Source organism: Typopeltis vanoorti, chromosome 3 (genome assembly GCF_054136105.1).
Source record: "Typopeltis vanoorti isolate ZY-2024b chromosome 3, IOZ_Tvanoo_1.0, whole genome shotgun sequence".
Taxonomy (NCBI): Eukaryota; Metazoa; Arthropoda; class Arachnida; order Uropygi; family Thelyphonidae; genus Typopeltis; species Typopeltis vanoorti.
Genome location: NC_143551.1, coordinates 133037066 through 133060652, shown reverse-complemented (window position 1 = coordinate 133060652; position 23587 = coordinate 133037066). Strand labels below are relative to the sequence as shown.

The following is a 23587-nucleotide window of genomic DNA, read 5'->3' as shown; positions in this document are numbered from 1 at the left end:
ATATATATGTATATAGAAAGTATTTTACCTTGGGTATAATAAATGTTAATAATACCAAGCAATTTTTAAACCTGGTTTTACTCCATTTCCCAAGTAAGCAAACAGACAAATAAGTCAAGTTTGCGCCTGCAAGTGATGCAAGTCTAGCTGATCCTACAGGTAGTGCAGGATCAGGGCAACTCGTGGTAAAGATGGCATGAGCTCTGATCACTAATCTTAATATTTACCCTTAATGCCAAAACACATCTCCAAGAAGGAGATGCATGATGTTTTGTATTAAAGGCAAGAGGCCACTACCCAGACCGGTTTCGACCTTTATTGAGGTCTCATCAGTGGGAGCTAGGCTAGAAATACCAAGATTTAGTAATACAGAGCTCATAACTTGCAGGCGCAAACTTGACTTATTTGTCTGTTTGCTTACTTGGGAAATGGAGTAAAACCAGGTTTAAAAATTGCTTGGTATTATTAACATTTATTATACCCAAGGTAAAATACTTTCTACATTTATATCTCCTCCAGAGATTTTTATTTAATAAGGTTAAAACACCTTATAGCAACTTGCTCTGGTAAAATACTTATGAGCTCTGTATTACTAAATCTTGGTATTTCTAGCCTAGCTCCCACTGATGAGACCTCAATAAAGGTCGAAACCGGTCTGGGTAGTGGCCTCTTGCCTTTAATACAAAACATCATGCATCTCCTTCTTGGAGATGTGTTTTGGCATTAAGGGTAAATATTAAGATTAGTGATCAGAGCTCATGCCACCTTTACCACGAGTTGCCCTGGTCCTGCACTACCTGTAGGATCAGCTAGACTTGCATCACTTGCAGGCGCAAACTTGACTTATTTGTCTGTTTGCTTACTTGGGAAATGGAGTAAAACCAGGTTTAAAAATTGCTTGGTATTATTAACATATATATATATATATAGATATAGATATATAGAGGTATATATATATATATATATATATATATAGAGAGAGAGAGAGAGAGAGAGAGAGAGAGGTATATATATATATATATATATATATATATATATATATATATATATATATATATATATATATATATATATATATATATATATACACACACACATACATACATATATACACTTTATTATATTTAAGGCACATTTCAGTTGCTTCTTTAACTCCATCCATCCATCTAATATATATATATATATATATATGTAAACTTAATTATGTAGGAAATTGCCATTTCCATATATCCGCCAATTATGGTTCGCTGCTATGGTTTCATTTCGCAACTCAGTCGTACACAATTATGGTTTATGTTGGTTTGACAGTTGTGAACAGTTTAATGTATGTCCGTAATTAATTTTTTGTTCAATATTGCGACTTGAATTTAAAGATTGGCTGCTATGGAACGTATGTATATGTACATCGAAAGCTTCTATTACTAATGTATCATCAAGGTATTCGTTATTTATGGGCAAAAGGTTGAATTTTTTGACAGCTGGCATGTTCATGGTCTGCATGCTACTGAACGGTTTGATAAAAGAAGAGGAAAAATACTTTAATCTTAATGCAAAATCATTGAAATGGCGCTTACGGTATTATTCAAACACGGAATATGTATATGTATATCAAGAGTTGTTTGTTGGCTATATTACCATAGATACTAAATTTGCCCCTAGGTGTGCAGGGAAAATTAACTTGCATCCTAACAAGATGGTTTGATATATGAGGGTGTGTTAGAATTATTCCGGAATAATTAATTCCCGAGTGTGTGTACGTTCGAAAGAATTCATATTTTATGTAAATTTATTTTTATTATGATTAAAGCAGTATTACTTTCTCATTTGCCAATATAAGCAAAATTTTGAGAGAACCTGGTAAACCAAATTGAATGTCCAACATTCTGAAGCCATTCATAGTCCTTATCAATGGCACAACCTTATAATTTCATTGTTGATGATAATAAAAATTTATCCATGTGTATACTTCTGTGTATGAAATGTTAGCTTTATGTGTCCCTTTTAAATGCTCACTTCCCATTGTTTTTCCTCCCCAGAAATATATATCATGTTATGTGTGGGATGCTTTGCCAGAACTGGTTGTGAATGCTTCAACTGTGAATGAATTTAAGGAGAGGTATGACAGGTATTGTGTAAATAATGGTTAGTGTGTCAATGTCGGGTCTCCCGCGATGAGTCTTTTGACTCCATGGAGACACCGTTAAAATAATAATAATAATAATATGTTATTTCTTGGGAAGAAAAGTGACGGTTAATATTTAGTAAATTTTGCTATTATAATATTTATCTCTTTTAATGACAATAATAGCACATGTCCATACAAATTCAGGTTTATTCTTTTTTACTACAGCATTTATCTATTTTGTTTTTCGAGATGAGTTCAGGCAATAGCTTCATTCCCCAGATGGAATGAAGAGAGCCTTCATTCCATCTGGGAACATAATTTTTTCTCTAACCTCTAGGGATATATTTTTTCGCAGTTGATATGATTGCTCCTACAAATCTCTTGTACTCTGCAACCCTACAGATATCCACTGAACACATTTATCCAATTCATTCGCAAAATTTCTCCAATTTGCTGTTTTAAAATTCCAATGCGGTCGTGGAAAGGATCTTGCTATAGGTAGTGTCATACCAATTTCCAGTAACACCGGTCGATGTTGATTGTGTGGGAAGTTAGAAAGTACATATCATTTTGCGATATGTACTTTCTAACTTTCTAACTACAGCATGATTATAAAATTTAACACAAGCAAACAACCATCATTTATAGCTGAGGGATAAAGAGGAGATAGTCCATATGGGGGGAGGGTTACAGTCAATTCAGTATATATACATTTTGTACCTAGAGAAGCAAAAGAGTCGGCACTTTGCCAGTATTGTACTCTCTTCCAGTTTACTCTTGAAATCTAATTACACTGTAAAATAAATTGTTATGGATTTTTATGTCATAAATAACAAAATACCAGAGCAATTGCACATAAGTTCTTTATTCTGTAATGTCACTCAGTGTAAGTTACAAAATTGGTAGTAAATTTGGGCAGTCTCATTAGATAAATGAAATTATACTCACGTTCACCATTTCTTGTGACTTGCATGATTCCATTCTAGATATTACAAATTCCTGACTAACCAGAATTTTTCTATGCCGTGAAAGAATTTGCATTTTCAGTTATAAGAGAAGTAGCCATTTCATCTTTAAAAGGGTAAAACTTTTTCTGCTTGGTAGCAAAGGGTTGTGATGTTCCATTGAATCGTTTCCAACTCCTGGTGATTATATGAACATACACTCTCCATTCCGATGCTTCTTTAACTCCATCCATCCATCTAATTCTTGGTTTTCCTCTTCTCCTACTTCCATGAACTTTAGCAAGCAATCATCATCTTCTTCAGACTGTCATTTGCTTATATAATATGTCCAAAGCATGACAATGTTTGCTTGATGATCATAGCTTCGAGGGAGCAATCTGGCTATCACTGATTTATTGGTTTGCTTTGCAGTCCATGGTATTAGTAAGCGTCTCCAAACCCATAATTCAAATGCACCTATCTTCCTTCTTTCACTCATTTACAGGGTCCAACTTTCACATCCATATGGTGCCACAGGGAATACCATTGCTTTCACAATTCTGATTTTTGTTGTGAGGCTAATATTTTATCTTTAAAGATCTTGCTTAAATTTGTCAATGCTTTCTTTCTGAATAATAATCTTATAACTCCTTCAGTACAATACCCATCTTTATTAAATCGGGATCCTAGGAGCATAAAATTATTAACTACTTTCATTTTCTCCCCATCTACTTCAAAATCATTAGGTTCACATGTTGCCATAATTTTTTGTTTAAGATCATATTTAGCACTTTCTTCTTTAACTTTCATAATAAGTTCTTCCAAATCTTCTTTGCTTTCTGCTAGCTAGGTGGTATCATCTGCATACCTCAAATTATTAATATTTCTTCCATCAATTTTAATTCCAACTGAAGACTTCTCCAGCCCTGTCATTGTTAAAATGTATTCGCTGTACAAGTTAAACAAGTATGGAGATAAAATACATCCTTGTTGCACCTCTTTACCTATTGTGAAATAGTCAGTTTCTCCAAGATCTGTTCAGACAGTAGCTTCATCTTTATTATGAAGAGGTTCCACAGTTTCACATGATCTACAGAGTCGAAAGCCTTACTATAGTCATCATGTTGGAGGCGTAATGGATTTTTTACAACACTCAGAAAGGATTAAAACAGAATTTAATACTTCCTCTATTTCATCTCAGTCACTAAGAGATCTTCAGGGATAACAAAAAAATGAATGTAACATAAACACAAATAACAAACAACACTAAGCCCAACCACGTGGGTGACACTAAAGACTGTATTTAGTAAGATTTGGTTGATTTCTGAGAGCTGCTGCTAATTCTAAAAATAGTCTCTCTTTTTTGAATTTGCTGTGGTGGAGCATGGTGGTTTTTCTTCATGAGATCCTATGGGTTGTATCCAAGACATGGTCAGCAAGGCCTGACTGACCATTGTTGTGGTTGCAGATGTATGACTTGTGTTCCTCCAGGTGGATGGTTGCTGATCTGCCTGTCTGTCCAGCTTACAGGAACAGGGTACATATTAACTCCAGGCACTGAGAGAGGAGGGAGCTGATCTTTTGTAGAACGGATAAAGGTAGCAAGTTTGTGGGGGGTGGGGCTTAAATGCTGTGTGTAGGTTGTACTTGTTTAAAATCTTGGCTATTTTTTCGGATGTGCTACGGATGTAAGGTATGGTGACTATACTTACTATATTCAAGGAAACAAAGGTAGACATTGTTTTGATATTCTTGTGCTCTTTCTATTATCTATCTCACATTGGCGATCTGATCTCTTGTTCCTCTGCCTTTTCGAAATCCTGCTAGTTCATCTGGCATTTCTCTCTTCATGAATGGTTCCAGTCTTTTCTAAATGATCTTAAGTAAGACTTTACTTGCATGACAAATCAGTGCTATTGTTCTGTAATTTTCCCACTCTCTTTCATTGCCTTTCTTCAATAAAGGTATATAAACTGATTTTTTCCATTCCCTAGGCCATGTATTGGGTTGGAAAATAAGTTTATTCGGTTTATGTGTTAGTACAAGTTTACACCGCTTTGCCGATCGCTGGTTTTTTTGTTGTTACCTTTCAACGCTATTGCGCAGTTGAAAGGTGACATTTCACATAATCTTTCAGTGAATTTTCGTTCGGCCTACTTCAGTTGCATGTGTGTAACATATTTTTAGAAATGGAAGGAAATAATGTACATTACCGGCATATTTTGCTTTTTTATTTCAAAAAAGGCAAACGAGCTGCAGAGGCCCATAAAAAAAAATATGCAGCGTATGTGGGGATGGAGCCTTAACAGAACACGTATGCCAAAAGTAGTTTGCCAAATTCCGTTCTGGAGATTTTGACATCAGTGATACGCCTCGTGCCGATCGCCCGACCGAGGTTGATTCATGTTTTGTGAAGGATATCGTCGACAAAAATCCGTCACAAACAGTGTGGGAGATTGCTGTAGTACTGAACATATCCCATACAAGCGTTGAAAACCATTTGCACAAGCTGGTATATGTTTCAAAACTCAATGTTTGGGTGCCACATGAATTGAGTGAGACCAATATGACTGCTCGCATATCCGTCTGTGATTTGCTGCGACGTCGCCAAGAAAACGACCCAATTTTGAAGCGGGTGATTATGGGAGATGAAAAATGGGTCGTGTACGATAACGTGGTATGTAAAAGATCATGGGGGCACAAGAGCGAACTGCTGCAAACAACCTCGAAAGCGGGATTGCACCCAAAGAAGATCATGCTCTCTGTGTGGTGGGATTATAAAGGTGTTGTCCGCTACGAGGTGTTACCGTCAGGCAGAACAATTGATTCAACTGTTTATTGCCTACAGTTAATGTGACTGATCCGTGCAATTAGCACAAAACGTCCAGCATTGGCAAATTGGAAAGGAGTTGTCTTTCACTACGACAAAGCCAGACCCCCTCACATCGTTAACAACCCGGACCAAATTGTTACGTCTTGGCTGGGATGTTTTGCCGCATCCTCCGTATTCACCGGACTTGGCACCTTCCGATTACCACTTATTCCGATCATTTCAGAATTCTCTGAATGGGAAAACCTTTGCTAATGAGGAAGCTGTCAAAGATACCTGGATCAGTTTTTCGCCAGTAAACCTCAGGAGTTTTATGAACGCGGCATAATGAAGTTGGTGGACAGATGGCAAGAGGTCATTGATAAAGAGGGTTAATATATAACTGACTAGTGTGTATTATATATATTAAATAAAATGTGTTTCATTCCACTCTGAAAAACCGAACGAGCTTATTTGCCAACCCAATAGTTGTGACCCAAATTCGCTGACATAGAGCTGTTAAAATTTTAACTGCCTCTTCTCCCAGGGCTTTGAGCAGCTCAATAGGTATTCATCCCCTCCTGTTGCTTTCTGACTGGGTAGCTGTTGCAGTGTCCACCTCACTTCACTCTCCAGTGGTACTGGCTCCTGTGTATAATCCTGCTCTTCAAATTGCTCAGTAATTTTGGAGTCCTTTCTGTAAAAAGCTTCTGTATACTCTTTCCATTTTTCCTTGATATCTGCAGCTTCTGTAAGATATCCTTTGTTTACTTTTCAAAATTGTCACCTTGGTACTAAATTTCCCTGTCAGTTCCTTGATCTTTTTGAAAAGATCTGTTGTTTTTCCTGTCCTGTTTTGGTCTTCTGTTTGTTAGCATTCCTGGTTAAAGTATTTTTCCTTGTCTCTTCTGGCCTGTCATTGAAACTCTGCATTCAAATGCCGCACTTCCTGCAAATTTCCTGTGGCCTTCATTTTCCTTCTTTCCTGAGCAGTTTGATATCATCTTCTGATAGCCATTTAAACTTCTTACAAACTGTTGGAATATTCTTCTTTGCTTCTGTTTTAATTATATCTTTAATCTCTTCCCATAGTTCATCTGGTTCTCTTTCACATAAATTGAGTGTGTTGAATCTGTTCTGTATACTAATATTGTATTCAGCAGGTGTGTTCCAAGATCATATCTGATCACCATTTGTGATGTTTTCAGTTTCTGTAATTTCACATTATCTTAACCACTAATAATTTATGGTCTGTTCCACAGTCTGCATCTGGAAAAGTTTCGACAGACTGAATTGCACTTTTTCATCATCTTTGTCCAAGTATATAGTCAATTTGATTTCTGTATTGTCCATCAGGTGTTATCCATATGTGCAATCTCCGTTTGTGTTGTTTAAAGCAGGTTAGCAACAAACAAAGAATTTTCTGCACAAAACTCAATTAGTCTCTTCCCTGCAGTGCTACGAATACCTAAACCAAAAACCTGTTATTCCTCGTTCCTCGGTTTCTCCCACTTTTGCATTCCAATCTCCGATAAGTAGCCATAAATCTCGCTTTGGTGTTGCATCTATCACTTCTTGTAACTTGCTATAAAATTCTTCTATGTCTTCTTTTGGTGCTTCTGTAGTGGGTGCATAAACCTGTATGATGGTCATATTCATTTGATGTCCACTGACTCTGAGAGAAATGATTCTGTTACTCACTGGATTATAACCTAATACATACCTAGCCATCTTTTTCTTGAGTAAGAAAGATTCTCCATTTTTACGACTTGTCTCATGTCCTGAGTAATACACCATATAGGGTGCATTGATTTTCTTAGCACATAAGTGTTTCCTGTATAAAAGTGTAATTAATTAGAATAATGGCTGACACAGCTAAGGCCATGAGGCAAGTATCTCATGTCTGTTCATTCCATGTGTTCTCTGGCCAGTTTGTGTGTTTTGAGTTTAGGGATTCTTCCATTGCAAATGGAATCCCTATGGAGTGGAAGGAGGGTACAACAGTACTATTGCATAAGGGGAGCTATCAAACTATAAATCGATCATACATTTAGTATTGTAGATTAACTGAGGGTTAGATTACCTACATCCCTATATAGAGAACAAACATGGAACTTTTTCAAGTCACTTCAGGCCTTGAATAAATGGGGTGGTGGTTAAGTTTTGCATCAGGTAGCGAAATTCATCATCCATCTAAAGACAATCATAAACATCCATGTTCACAGTGGAATTTGAATCCCTGGTATGTTGGTTGGAGAGTGGAAGCATTATCCACTCAGTTAGCAAGGCTGAATTGTGTAATTGGGAGATGAAAGTAGTTATTATGTATGACCAGCAGATTTATTAAGAGTCACTCTTCTTTTGGTAATCTTACCTGTTATAATAAGTAAGAAGAGTAGATAACAGAAATGGTCACCAGGTTTTCATGGTGATGACGATATGTTGGAAAGGGTCCAGAGAAGATTCACAAAGAGTGTCAGTGGTCTTTGGAATGTGGAGTACGAGGACAAATTGAGAGAATGTAAATTGCAAATCCTCATGAGTAGGAGGAAGAGGCGGGGGGAGAATATGATTGAGACATACAAGCTAGTCAGGGGTTGTTATCAGGTTGATATGGAAGAGATTTTTCATAAAATGGGAGAGAGGGTAGACCAAGAGGCCATTGCTGGAAACCATATAAAGAGGGTGTGAGCAGAGGAGCGAGGAGCAGGTTCTTTGCATGGAGAGTGGTTGGTGGGTGGAATGCATTACCTACCTGAGTGTATTGTGAATGTAGACCCATTGAATTAGTTTAAGGGATGGTTGGATGAGCATTGTGTGCAATAGTGTGTACTTCCTACGATGAGTCTCCGACTCTATGGAGGTCAGATATTAATAATAATAATACTGAGATTGTTACAATTCAAACTCTATGTCAAATATATTGTTGCGAGATTGCTTGGTGATATTCAGTTTACATGGATAATGCGAAGCTGGGAAGGGATGATGCCAATGCTGGGGCTTTTCAGAAGGATTTGAATTAACTAAAGAGGATTTACAGATGATTGGGGATGATGGATTTAACATAGCTAAATGTAGAATTTTGAATAATATGGAATACCATTTTATACACAAAATAGTATTCTGTATTAAGATTTTGAACTTTAGGATCAACAAGTAGACCACTTCGTCTGTTGATGAAACTATACTAGAGGAAGTGAAAGAAGTAAGGGATATTGGGATGATGCTGGGTAGAACTCATTATTAATTTAATGGAATGTGTACGACACACAGAAACAATTAAGTACTGGATTAATGGATCCTATATTTCAACTCGGTGACAGACATCATCAGGGATACAATCTTAAAATTGTCAAAGCATACACAAAAACCCACAAAACGTTTTTCTGCTATTGTTTTTACAATTTTAAGATGGTATCCTGTATAATGTCTCTGTGACTGAGATGACATATCATATCCTTTAAACTTGAGTTTAATTGTTTCTCTGTGCTGTATTAATTTCTTTAAACCCAGCACATTTTTAAACAAATAAAAGACAAACAAACTTATGTGAAGTAAATTTATTAGATGTTAAGGGCATCTTTAGTATGTTCTCAATAGTGGAACACAAAAAAAAATCCAATGAAAAATCAATTTTAAAAGTGCCACTACAGCATAAGTAAGACAACAGGAAGTCAGTAAATTCCCAATTTTTAATTATTTATTTATTTATTTTTATTAGGAATTTATTTGTTGTCTTATACTGTAGTGGACCTTTTAAAATTGATTATTTTATTGTATTTTATTTTGTGTTCCACTGTAGGCAAAAATTTTACATCTAATAAATTTACTTCACATAAGTTTAAGTTTCCTTGTTTAATTTTTTACAAACATGACAGCTTACATATCTGTATCAAAGCAGAAACCAGCACATAATCCTAAATTCTCATTTGGATAGAAATTTGAAGTGCAGAGGACCCATTCAAAGGTGCTGAAGACAACACAGAGGATTGTTACAATTCAAAATAGCACATTGGCCAACAATGATCAGGACCTCATACAATGGGGTTTGTTCTATAAGGTCCTGATCAGGCCACATTGAACTTCTTTGTGCAGACTTTGTCATTGAGATTTGAAGGGGATGAAGAAAATTTAGAAAGGGTACAAAAGTGGGTAACAGAATGAACCAGGACTGTAGAACACTGGCTATGAAGCTGTTTTTGTTCTGCACCTTGAATTTTTCAAGAGGTAGAACAAAGGGCCATTGCTGGAAGTTGTAAGCAGTGATGCCAAGACTGAGAAACTTTTTTTTTTTGTCTGTGGACATTGGAAGGCACATTCCTTGAAAAGGTGCTAGGACAGATAGATAGTTTTTAAAGTTGACTTCCAGTGATGAGCCATGAGTGATGGAGATTCTGTGATGCTAATAGTTTTTTTTTTTTTTTTTTTGCATTCTCTACTGGACTCAAACAAGTCACACTTATATCTTCCTTTCAACTATACTATGGAGTTGTCATGGAAGGGTAATAAGAAGCCAAGTTCTGCTGAAAGTTAACTGGACATCAACAGATATCTTCCTGATCTCTCTTCATATTCTATCACCATTTCATAATGTTCAGAATTCTATTTGTTATGGAATAAAGTAGTCACCTAACACTTATATGAGAATAACTTCTGAAGAATAAGGCATTATATGTTCCATTATCTTTGCAACGCTGTCAAGGTTTGGTAGACTGGACTTGCATTTGGATTAACAGAGATGTGAAGTGACTTCTTTCAGGAGAGGGGAGAAATCTTCACTTTTAGGTGTACAGATTATGATATTTCATTGAGGTATTTCTAAATATGTTATATAGCAATGGTGAACATGGAAAGAAAGGAGTACCTTTATAGCTAGTCCTTTAAACACTAAAAACACAAAGTTAAACAGCTTTCTTGCAGACATTTTCAAGAACAGTGTGGAAAATTTCAAAATTAGAAATTGGATAGTGAAACATTTGTGCTTGTAGTCCTACTCAAGGTTTTGGTACAGAGAAAGTATAGAAATATTTTCACCTATTTTGACCAATATTTTGACAAATCTGAAAACACACCCCAACTCAACATCACCAAAGTTAAAGATCGGCACTATCAACATAAGAAGCCTGAATCGGAAAGAAAAGGAGCTAGCTAAGGAATTAGATAAGTACCAGATTGACATAATAGGGATGACTGAAACAAAAAAGACAGAAACTGGTGAGATCTTTCTGAACAATAAATACAAAATGCTATATTCAGGCAATGACAATCAAGGAAAAGAAGGAGTAGCCATAGTATTCAACACTAAATACGAGGCTAATCTTCTTGAATGGCAGGCAGTCTCAAGTAGAGTAATGTGGGCAAATATCAGAATGGGGAACTGGACAATGAGACTTATTTGTGCCTATGGTCCCACAGAAGGTTCTACTAAGGTAGAAGTGGAGGAATTTTTTGATGCTTTAGAGAAAGCAACTGACACATTCAAAAAGGAAAAGTTGGCCCTTGTTGAGGATCTAAATAGCAGAGTAAGAAATGATTGTCAGACATACAAAAATATTTTGGGAAAATTTGGAGAAAAGAGCAAAGCTAATAATAATGGCAAATACCTGTTGGATTTCTGCTCAGGACATGGACTGGTTATTACTAACACCATGTGCCAATATAAAAATGTGCACAAATTCACATGGAGAGAAGAGGCAAGGAATAAGAAAAGTCTCATTGACTATGTTATTGTTGATAGTGATGTTTTCTCCCTGGTGCAGGACACCAGAGGATTTGAAATTGGAAGTGATCACTATTTAGTCTTGAGCAGGATAAAATTGAATTTCATATTGAAAAGAATAAAATGTAAGAAAGTTTTAAAGCGAATAAAAGTTGAGCAGCTCTCATATGTGAGCTGTAGACTAAAATACACAAAGATTATTCAAGAAAAAATGAAAGAGTTTGAGAATAGGAACCAAACCTTGGAAATTCATTGGCAAGCCTTGAAGAAAACCCTGATTGATTCAGCAAGAGGCGCATGTGGTGAGGTTGTCTGCAAGGATAGAAAAATCAGAACACCATGGTGGACAAAGGAAGTTAAAGAGGCAGTGAAGGAAAAGAAGAAATCATATCAAAAGTTCCTGGCAAATAAATCAGCTTGTGCTCTTAGAGAATACAGAGACAAATGTAAGAAAGCTAAACACTGTGTAAAACTAGCTAAACAAAAGTTATGGGAGGACTTTGGTAAGAACATAGAAAATAAATATCAAGAAAGTGGCAAAATATTGTGGAGGTTGTTGAAGAAGCTTAGAAACGGAGGAAAGAGTGCTGTAAACGAAATTAGAGATGATAAAAGTGACATGAAAACTGGAGAAAAAGATATCCTTGAAGTATGGAGTAATTACTTTGAAAAATTGCTAAATGAAACAAGCAGTGATGATAGCACAGTGGTAAAAAACACTCAACAGGCATACAGTCAGAAATACATATCTATACTTGAAGTAAAAAAAGCCATCAAAGGCTTGAAATGTGGAAAGGCAGCAGGAGTAGATGATATTCGACCAGAAATGCTGAAGTATGGCAGTATAAAAGTCTTACAGTGGCTGCACTACATAGTTCAGAAGGCCTGTACAGAGGGAAGAATTCCAGATGATTGGAGTAGAGCTCTCATAGTACCCATATATAAAAAGGGAAATAAAACTGAATGTGACAATTACAGAGGTATTTCACTACTGACTGTTCCCGGTAAGATTTATGCAAGTATACTTAAGAAACGGTTGAGAAGAATTGTGGAAGAAAAACTTGGTGAAGAACAAGCTGGATTCAGGTCAAATAGAGGCTGTCAGGATCAGATCTTCACTTTATGACAAATAGTGGAGAAATCATGGGAATATAACAAAGATCTGTATTTAAGTTTTGTTGATCTGGAAAAGGCATATGACACGGTGCCAAGAGAGAAGCTATTCAATACACTACAGTTATAATGGGACATTATAACAAGCAATACTTAGTCTTTATTTGAGTTGTAAGTCAGCATTTAGAATTGAAGGAAGTACAGGAAGATGGTTTAATGTTAAATCTGGTGTGAGACAAGGATGTACATTATCCCCTCTGTTATTCATTATCTATATGGATTACATTATGAAGGAAAGTGGTATTAAAGCTGATATCAAAATTGGAGATGTTAATCTCAGCTCTTTGCTTTATGCAGACGATGTTATACTTCTAAATAAATCTGCTACATGTCTGCAAGATTCCCTGCCTAAATTAAATAACTGTTGTAATAGATATGGTATGAAGGTAAGCAATAAAAAGACGAAGAATGAAAATAGGCAGAATCGTTGAAAATGTTAACTGCTTTGTGAACGGAGAACCTGTGGAACAAGTAAAACATTTCAGCTACTTAGGCTCGATTTTTAGTGAAGATGGTAAATTAAATATGGAAATAGACAACAGAATCAATAAAGCTAGCATGGTAGGAAGTCAAATGAATAAATTTATATGGAATAAGAGAGAAATTAGTCGGAACACTAAATTAGCTGTATACAAGACAGTGTTCAAACCAGTTTTAACTTATGGATCTGAGAGCTGGGTCAGAAGTAAATCACTTGACCAAAGACTAGGCCGTAGATATGAGAGTCCTGAGAAAGATTAGAGGCATGAACAGATGACATCAATGGCAACATCATATTAAAAATGAGGATATTAGGAAAGAACTTTACATTGTTAGCATCTAGGAATGCATTAGCAGAGGTAATCTCAGGTGGTATGGTCACTTAAACAGAATGGGCGACGAAAGATTAGCAAAACAAGTGTTCTCTGCCAGATTGGCAAAACGACCCAGAGGAAGACCAAGATATAGATGGATTGATACAGTACAAAGTGCTTTAGACGATAGAAATATAAAATCTGGTAATGTTGGAGTCTTGACAAGTAATAGGCTGATTTTGAGGAAAATTGTAGATAGGAAGTTAGTAATGATGTAAATTCCTGCCATGTACCCTCAAGGGTACATGGCAGGAATTTGATGATGATATTATGACCCATTACAGAGGACAGCTGATGTTTTAAAAAAAAAAAACCTCAAAGAGATGAATTATACTCAGACAGAGAAATATTTTTGGAAAAAAGGGCAAAACTAATAAAAAAAAAATGCTAAGCAAGTATTTGCTTAATTTTTTTTTTTATATGACATGGACAAGTCATTACTAATAGAATGCTTCACCATAAAGATGTGCATAATACATTAAGCATCATCTATGTGGAAATAATACAGTGACCGATGTGACAAGGATAGAGATGAGAATAGAGGTAGATGAACTAGAGGTGTGTTTAGGATATTAAGAAAGCCCAATGGAAATTTTCTTATGGTATTTGGAGGATAAGATTGTGTGTGTGAGTGAGTGAGAGAGATGGGAAGGTGCAAGAGAAATAACAGTGCCCCTAACTTGACTCTCGGCACCGGTTGAATGTCAGAGGAATGAATAGTAGACAAATAGTCCATTGCTCTCAGAGGCAGTGCAGAAGCTGATTTTTCAAATTATACTTCAGTTAACATGGAGTGGTAGTTTATGGTATTTTAATAGCAAAAGGAAAGAATTCAGGAAAGCCATATTATAGAATATGATATTCTATAGGAAATGGTATAGTTTTTTGAAGGAAAAGTATTGTTTTAGTAATTTATTCACTTTTTACAATAAAATGGTGAATCTGGATAAGGGAAATGGGCACAGCATGGTATTACACACCTGACAGGATATCACGTGGAGCCTTGTCATGTAAGTTGAAGCAAATGATGGACATGAAGCTGTGATGTGGATAAGAGAGTAGTTGATAGATAGACATCAAAGATTAGTATGTGGTGGAGTTAATCAAAGAGAATGAGGACCAGTGACATTGAATGGAGGAGGGATCTGGGTTTCCCCCATGCTGACTAGACCTGTAGGTGGTAGTCTTTCATTGCCCAGTGAAATGTCACCACCTTGCTTCTTAGAGACCTGAAGTGACTGCAGTCATATTTGGTAATAACTAGTGCAAGGTTTCTAAATTCAGTTCAGTTTTTAGGGGGGGGGGGGACAGACCTACCTCCATTCAAGGGTACCGCAGTAAAATAGTTCCGCAGGCTGGCTGCTGGTTAGTACATGGGACTGAACCAATTAGTAATGGATCTAGAGGATTCCCCCAATCAGCTAGTGTCAAATCCTGCAACCACGTATTTTTGCCAGTTCGTTACTGGAAGTAGACCAAATACTGTGGCTACAGGGGAAACTGTGGCCATGTATGGGCAGGACACCAAGTTCTCTTTGTGTGGGCAAGTTTGTCATCTTTCACTGCATGCCCTCACTTCCTTTTTATCTCTTCCTCACCAAACACAATGGACCACAACCAAAGAAATGCAATTTTACTGCAGATCACAAAAATTCTCTCAAAAAAAAAAAAATAGTTCAAAGAAACCATAAAAAAAAATTAAAAAAAAATCCAACTAAAAAAAACAGAAATCCCACCAACATTAATTCTTACCAAAAAAAAAAAAAAAACGTTTTTGCATCCACTTCACCAACATATATGGCCTAAATAGCAATATAAATTATGTGCACCACTACCTGCAGTTTACTATTCCTATCAGAACCCCAAATAGCAAACTCAACAACCACCATCCACCTCAACTGCCCAAACCACACATTACACAGTTCTTTCTGCTATTCATTCTTGTACATTCATCAGAACTGACATACCATGCCAAAGATTGCAAATCTCGAATCCCCACTGTTTGATCTGCTTTGGCTCAAAATTTTCCTGTCAAATCAACCTGTCCTTTCAACTGTCTCCCTCCCTTCCTCCTTCTCTCTCTCTCTACATTTCGACTTTCTGCAGTCAAAATACCCCAAATAACAAGGTGATCCTTCTTTGGGACTTCAGTATCCACAACTCATACTGGCTCCCTTCTCCAATTTCATCAATCAAGCAGGCAGGGATGCTGAAGTATTTGTCATCAGCAATGACTTATCACAAATCATTAGTCTTCCTACCAGAATACCTGACAACCTCCCTCCTCTTTGCCAACACACTTGACCTCTTCTTGACAAGCTCCCCTTCCTAGTATATCGTGGTTGTCTGTGCTCCTCTTGGCAACTCTGATCAGAACCTCATACAAGTGTCTTTTGGCACAAAACAACCTTCACCTACCAGTTCAGTCTTGTGTCCTTTGGCACTACAAGGGTGCCAATGGGACAATCTCTGTGAATTCTATTCCTCCTTCCCGTGGCCTGTCTACTGCTTCAGTTCTGATCCAAACACCTGCTCAGACTGAATAACAGAAATCATCCTCACAGGAATGAAAGCTTTTATCTCTTATTTCACTCCAAATTCTTAGCCACCACCTAAGCCTTGATTCTCAAAAAAAGTATGCAAATGTTGTAAAAGAAAAAAACCTCTGCTTACCACAAATGGCTCAAGACCAAAACTCCAGCTGCTCACTCTGCCTATTCTGAAGCTTGCAACAGTTGTAAAAGAATCATTACCAAGTCCAAATCAGACTCTGAAAGGGCCAAATGCTGCAACCTTGCCTCTTCCTCAAAGGCAGTCACTTCTTCTGTCCCTTGCCAAGGCCATTGGCTGCAACTTCTGCTCACCCAGGTTTCCACCACTCTCACATCCAGATTGTACTGTACCTCACCTAAAGACGAGGCACACTTACTGGCATCACTCTTCTCTTCCAATTCCTGTATTGATGACGTGTCAAAGTTCCCTCCGCCAAGAATGACTCCCTCCATGTCACCCATAGTCTTCTTCCAAAAAAGAAATCGAAATGATCCTTAATAACCTGAACATAAACAAGGCATCTGGTCTTGATGGTATCCCACCTGTTGTGTTAAAAAATTGTATCCCAGAACTAACACCTATCCTGTATCATATCACCTCTTCAATCTGTGCTATTTAACTAGCATCTACCTTACAACATGGAAACAGGAAGAAAGAAAGATGATAAAAGTCAACCAGTGAACTACTGTACAATTGTTCTCACTTCTTCTCTCTTTAAAATTATGGAGAAGGTAATCAACAGCCATGTCTTGAACCACCTAGAGACCTACCAACTAATCAATGACCAGCAGTACGGATTCCACCACTTGTGATCTACAGCTGATTTTCTTCCTTTCACCACCCACCTCTGAAAACAAGCCATGGAAAAATTTGGAGAAACTCATCTTGACATTTCAAAGGCATTTGATCTGGTTTGGCACATGTGCCTACTTAAACTACCAACCTATGATCTGCCTTATACACTCTGCAACTGGATTGCCAACTTTCTCTCTTTCTCCAACTTTCACTGGTTGCTCACCATGTGTCATGGTGGACAGTTTCCTCTCCTCAGATTTCCCCACCAATGCAGGAGTACCCTACTATTGTGTTCTTTTAATGACCTGCTCTTACAGATTTCCAATCCTATCCATAGATTTGCCGATAACAGTATGCTCTATTTCTCCTTAGTGCTCAAGTATTAGAATCCTCAAGATCCACCACAACTAGTAACCTGAACTCTGATCTCCTAGCTATATCCCAATGGGGCAAGGACAACCTTGTAAACTTCTATGCCACCAAAACTCAGTCCTGTCTCATTTTGCAAGAAAGAGCTTGCATCCCTCCCTTGACCTTCAGTAATACTGAGATATCCAAACATGATAAGATTTCTCTTCTTGAACTGACCTGCACTTCTGATCTTTTCTGGCACAACCCCATTTCAACTATAGCTTCTAAAGTCACCAAAAAACTTGGTGTACTCTTTTGCACACTGTGAAGGGGTGTACTACTTCACCCCTTCACAGTGCAAACTCTATACACATCTCAAATTTGCCATGGAATAATGCTCCTGTATTTGGGGGTGATGCACCATAATTCTCTTTAAGATTGCTTGATTCTATCCAGAAATGGGCAGTCTGGCTAATTAATGGTACATCTTTCACATATCTACTTAAGTCTCTCTCTCGCGCAGACATTCATTTTCTGCCTTGTTCCTCTTCTACAGATAATTTCATGGACAGTGTGCTACTGAATTGGCCACTATTATTCCTCAACTCTCTTCCAAAATCATTAAAACAAGAGCCACTGCTAACCAATCCCCTTTCAGAGTCCATCTTGAACTATGAAAGGGTGATATCTTTACTCACTGAACCAACTTCATTGCCTCCTCTTTCATTCCATCTACTTCTGTTCTTTGGAACAGTCTTCCCCATTCTGGAATGTGAAGATTCCTCCTTTCCTACATTCCTCTTGCTCACAGCCTTTCATGTGTGTGAATCATATATATATTATTCAGGGGTGAATATTCCAGGTGTGTGGTGCATCCCATGATATAGCAGTATCATTAATATTATATTTTTGCATTGATTCCTGTTAAATACTCCCCCAATATTTTCCTGGCTTTGTGTGAGTCCTAAAATGACTAATGTTTAATGAAGAGAACACTTTTTGACTAATAAACATTGCATCACATTCCTGTTAATAGCCTGGGTGTACGGTCACAAATACAAACACCTTTGAGCCCTTTAAACAGAAGTGCAGATGGCGCAGCATGTCGAGTTCTTAGCATTCCAGTGGTTTTAAATGGCCCGGAAGGCGAGGCAGGGTGTGTGTGCTGAGAAAATAGAACGCAGAAGTTGTTAGTGACTGTGATTTGTTGTGTGAAACAATCCAATTGAATGTTATTTGTCATGAATTGCTGTTTCTGTTTTCTGAGTTTCATCTGTTTTACATGCATGAAGTGTGAACTGACTTGTTTATGACACCAATATACACAAGTTTTTTTAATATATATTTATAATTTTTATAAATAATTTATAACTTTTTTTGGCCATATTTACAATGGAAAACAGTGTTGACGATGTACTGAATGTCCCATTTTCTGTCGGAGCTTTTGCAGATTGCATGATTACAGTTGAATGAGGTTGAAACCTGTGTATAATAAGTAAAGCGAGTTATTTCAGCCTTTCTTTGGTTCAATTCAGAAAAATAATAATTTCCTAAGTGATTACTTTTTACAATTTCTGTGGATATTATATGGCTGTATTTAAAAATCATGAAGTAAAAAAATCTAAAGTGAAACGCATATAAATTCAAATTATCCATGTTTCACTTTAGTATTTGCCAATGATAATCTCATCTCCCCACAAAACAAACTCTTTGTGCATCTCACATAAATGGCACACATGAAGCATAGCTGTTGTTCATTTGACCTTTATGCTTTCCATATTTAAAATGATATTAATTCATAAATTAAAGTATTCAAAGTTATCCTACAATTAATTGCATTGGACCAATTAAGATGAGTGTTGATGCAATATGCACTCTTAAAACTTGCATATATCAATAAAAATGCAATCATGCGGTCAAATTGACGTGAATTTTGTAGCACAGTACAAAAGCCACATGACAGCACACCCAACCTAAATGGGCATGCGATGCTACTTATTTATTTATTTTGTATCCAGACACAAGTGGTACAGTAGTAAGTAAGTGGTACAACATTATTTACAACAAATTAGGATACATTACAAATGACAACAGCTTAAATTTGGTAGGTGAATTATACAGGGAATAATTATTAAATATGAAAAAAAAAAGGAAACTGTACATAACTTATATGCAATAAATATGGTCAGATGTTCCTCCAGTATCTTGCGCAATCAACTGCTCTTTCTGTACAGGATATAAGGTCCTCTTTTGTGCAAGGTGATGGAAAAAAGGGACAAGAAAGGTGTTCCATGGACTGAGTTGTCCCACACTCACAGTTATCTGGGCCAGTGAGGTAGCCCCGTTTAATGAGGTTTTGTTTGCAGTGTCCTGTCGTTCGAAGTCCGTTGAGGCTTTTCCAAGTATTCCAGTCCAAGTGGGCACTGCGTAGAAGATGTTCAGCTGTTGGAATACCAGTATTATTTTCAGGATATAGTACAAGCCATTGTTGAAGTCTTGTCTCTGGGAGGTTTTTAGGTGGTTCAACAGTTGCTAGGAAACTATGTCGGGATCTTAGTCTTTGAGGCACTGTGATCTGGCCACAGTGCTTCAAAGACTAGTGGGTGGCGTTCATGCCACCCACTAGTCTAGAAATGATGAAAGCCACCCACAAAGAATAGTGGGTGGCGTTCATCATTCATTTGTCTGCTTCTTTCGTCAGCTGAGAATGCAGATCTTCGAATTGAAGGGGGTGCAATACCAGCCAATTATACAGGTCTTTTAGTGATATTGGTTTCAGGCATCCTATAATTAAGTGGCAGCTTTCATTCAATGCTGGGTTAAGTTTTTCAGCATGGCAGGATCTGGACCATACTGGGCAGGCATATTCAGCAGAAGAATAGCAAAGGGTCAAGGCAGAAGATCTCAGTGTGCTAGGGTCTGCACCCCCATTTGGGGGAGGTAAGCTTCCTTAGTATATTGTTTCTTGCATTCACTTTTGCCTTTGTTTTTTCTATGTGTGTTTTATATGAGAGGGTGCGATCGCAAGTCACACGAGGTAGATTGGGTTCCAGGAATGTTCTATATTAGAGCCTTCCCAAGAAATCTGTAGCTTCCTGTTGGCTTCCTTATTGTTAAGGTGGAAAAGGTCAGTCTGGGCTTTCAAGGGGTTTGGTTTTAGTTGATTGCTGCTGTAATATGTGGTTAGACTATTTAAGGCAAATGATAAAGTAGTTTCAATGGACTTGAAATTTTTTGATTGAGTAGCTATGGCAAGGTCATCAGAATATATACAATTTCTAGTTCCTGGAAAGATGGAGAGATCGTAATGGTGATAACACACTTCCCTGGGGAGGGGGGCATTTTTTTGGAGATGCCAGTGGCTTTTCCTACCCAGGTCCATGTAAAAGTGTTTGTTTTCTAAGAGTGATCGGATCAGGAGGACAAGGCGATATCTAGTTATTTAGTTATTCTGTATATTTTATTTCTGAGTGTGAGATGGTTTATGGCAGCGTTTCCCAAACTTTTCCGACGACGGAACACGTCACAATCCTGAAATTTTAACAGAACATCTTGGTTATTTTATAATGTCTTAAGCAATAATTAATAATTAATTAATTATTAACACATTACAATGTTAATAATTAATTATGGCATAATCATAAAGAGTATTAGTAAACTTATGTATATGGTGTTACATGTTGACAAATATAAAATTACATTTAAATCAGTTATCAATCACTGGACTAATGAAATCTTGTAGCATATTGTAATTTCCTCAGACCAACATCATTAAATTAATTTCTGCTGATTTTCATTGACATATCTCATTTTGATCACAAAAAATTTATAATATTATTATAAGTACTTACGAGTGAATGATGCAGACTTTTTCTTCTGTGTGCTGGTAGTTTTCCCCTCCTTTTGTACATCCTGGAGATCGCTTTGTAGGCTGGTGGTGGATGACTCACTATCTGTTGCATCACAAACACCTTCAATAAGAGATTTCTTAATACCAAAATTAAAAAAAAGTCCCTTATCTCTTATTCATATTAAAATTTAAATCTGCAGGCCTATCACTTTTAAAAAATCACGGCACTACTGTTTCAAAACTTTTACCCTACAATACAAACTTGCGAAGAAAGTATTGTTGTGACGTCTTTCTTCTCTGTTGTATGTTCTGGCTCTTGACTGACTCCACTTTTGAACACACAGAAAATTTATTTTTAACTGCATCACTCTGTGTTCACATTTGTATGAACAATACTGTGGAATCAATCATCAGCAAGCACAATGTTATATAATTTAATTCAGATCGAAACTCTCCTTAGACATATATCCTTAAATTATATAGCAGTCGTGGTTCTCTAGTCTTATATTACTTTCTCATTAAATAGGGTTCCCGCTTAGATTCGAACTATTAAATGAGCGGTGCAATGAAATGAAATCAGGCAAGCACAAGATTCAAATCAAATGGAAACATTTAATACATTAACACATGAAATTACATTAATCCAAGAAGTTCTAAACATAAATAATATGATCATGAAATAAACAAGTTCTTATTGAGACAATAATAACTTCACTGTTCGAGGACACAATTAGATTTTTAACATATAGATTTCTACCATTCTTATTGTTAAAAGCTTCTAAGCACAAATATTTTTTTAGACAAGGTTAACTATTTAATGTGCTTCAAATGTTGACTCTGTTTAGCTGTTCAGGATATATAAAGCACACTCTGCTAAACACACACACACACGCACGCACGCACCCCCCCCCCCCCTTTAGCTTCCCTTTTAGTATATTCACAAAAACATAGAAAGGATTTCCTTACCGGAACAATTGGTATACTTTGCCTATTATCACTGGTTCTCGAAAACACTTCTTTGCTTCTTAATAGCTTTCTCTCTCAGCTCACATTAGTATGAAAGAACCTTGGATTTTAGTAGCTGTTTGGTTGGCTCGGGAACACATTGACTATCCTTCAGGTTTCCTTGGCAATCCTTGTCATGCCTCTTATCCTTCACTATTACTGGGCGAAGAAATAGAATTCCAGATACGAACAAGAGCTCGAGAAAAGGTAAGTCAAACAACAGAGAGCTCCCTTGTCTCTTCCACTCGGTTCCACCAGTTCCCACTTCGTTCTTCCTCTCTATATCAACAGCGTATGTCTCTTCTCTCCCATTTTTGCGCCAAAATCTGCCTCGTGGTTTCTCCGTTAACACAGCATAGTAATTAGCGCCAAAATGTACACTGGCGGATAACTTCGTAATTTCTCACAGCACTTAGTTTTTGTTATACTGGCTAAGTCCTTGGCAATGGTTTACACAAACAGATTAAGTTCCGAGTTTCCATGCACAGTTTACATAGGATATATACACTCTACAAAGAATTAACACAAGATAAATAACTAACAACTATTAGAATATATAATTATTTTACAATTATAGAATATACAACAGTAAATAATAATTTGATATTTATCTAATGAGAAAATTTGGCTCAGGGAATGGCAGATCATGTTAAATCCTAAATGAAACACTATTATATCATAATTCTCTTCATTCAGAATTACTAGATAATTCAGTATTACTAGATTTGAGAAGCAGATGCAGACTACCTTGATCTTCAGTTTTAGTGGAAAAATTTCTTTATACTTCCTTGCTGATTGGTCACTAACATTTGCAACACAGATGTTATTTCTTTCAGTTTTAAGAACAGAGGATACGCTGCCCATTGTTGGAATCAGCTTGCAGGCAATTTTTATGATCGGTCATAAACAGCGGTATTCTCTTTCCCGATTGTTGAAAGATTTCGATGTGTATAAATTAACGATAATTCATGAATATTTCCATGTTTAAAAATATGCGACTTGGTCACTGACATTTGCTACACAGATGTCGTTTCCTTCAGTTTTGAGAACAGAGGATATGCCGCCCAGTGTTATAATCTGCTTGCAGGCAATTTTTATGACCAGTCATAAACAGCAGTATTCCCTTTCCCAAATGTTGAAAGGTTTCGATGTGTGAAAATTAACGATGATTCATGAATACTTCTACGTTTAAAAATACACGGCTTGGTCACTAACATTTGCTACACAGATGTTATTAGGCATTCTGGGTCTGAGCTTTTCGACATATTCACGAATGTTATTCTCCTCAGAATATTTCCACTATAAGATATTTATTCATGAAAAATTCTTAGAAAACTAAAATGACAAATTCCAGGAGAGCTTCTCGCAGAATACTTATTCACTTTCTGTTTGGGAAACCCTGGTTTATG

General features: G+C 36.8%; 1 protein-coding gene across 1 annotated transcript in view; it reads left to right on the top strand.

Annotated features, from left to right (window-relative positions):
- The first annotated feature begins 1248 nt into the window (after positions 1–1248).
- Positions 1249–23587, top strand: part of LOC150108577 (F-box/WD repeat-containing protein 9-like) — a 243118-nt gene continuing 220779 nt past the window's right edge. The window contains exon 1 of the mRNA XM_090416020.1: positions 1249–1390. Coding sequence (XP_090272146.1) covers positions 1384–1390 — 7 coding nt within the window. The 5' untranslated portion in view covers positions 1249–1383. The remainder of the gene's footprint in view (positions 1391–23587) is intronic.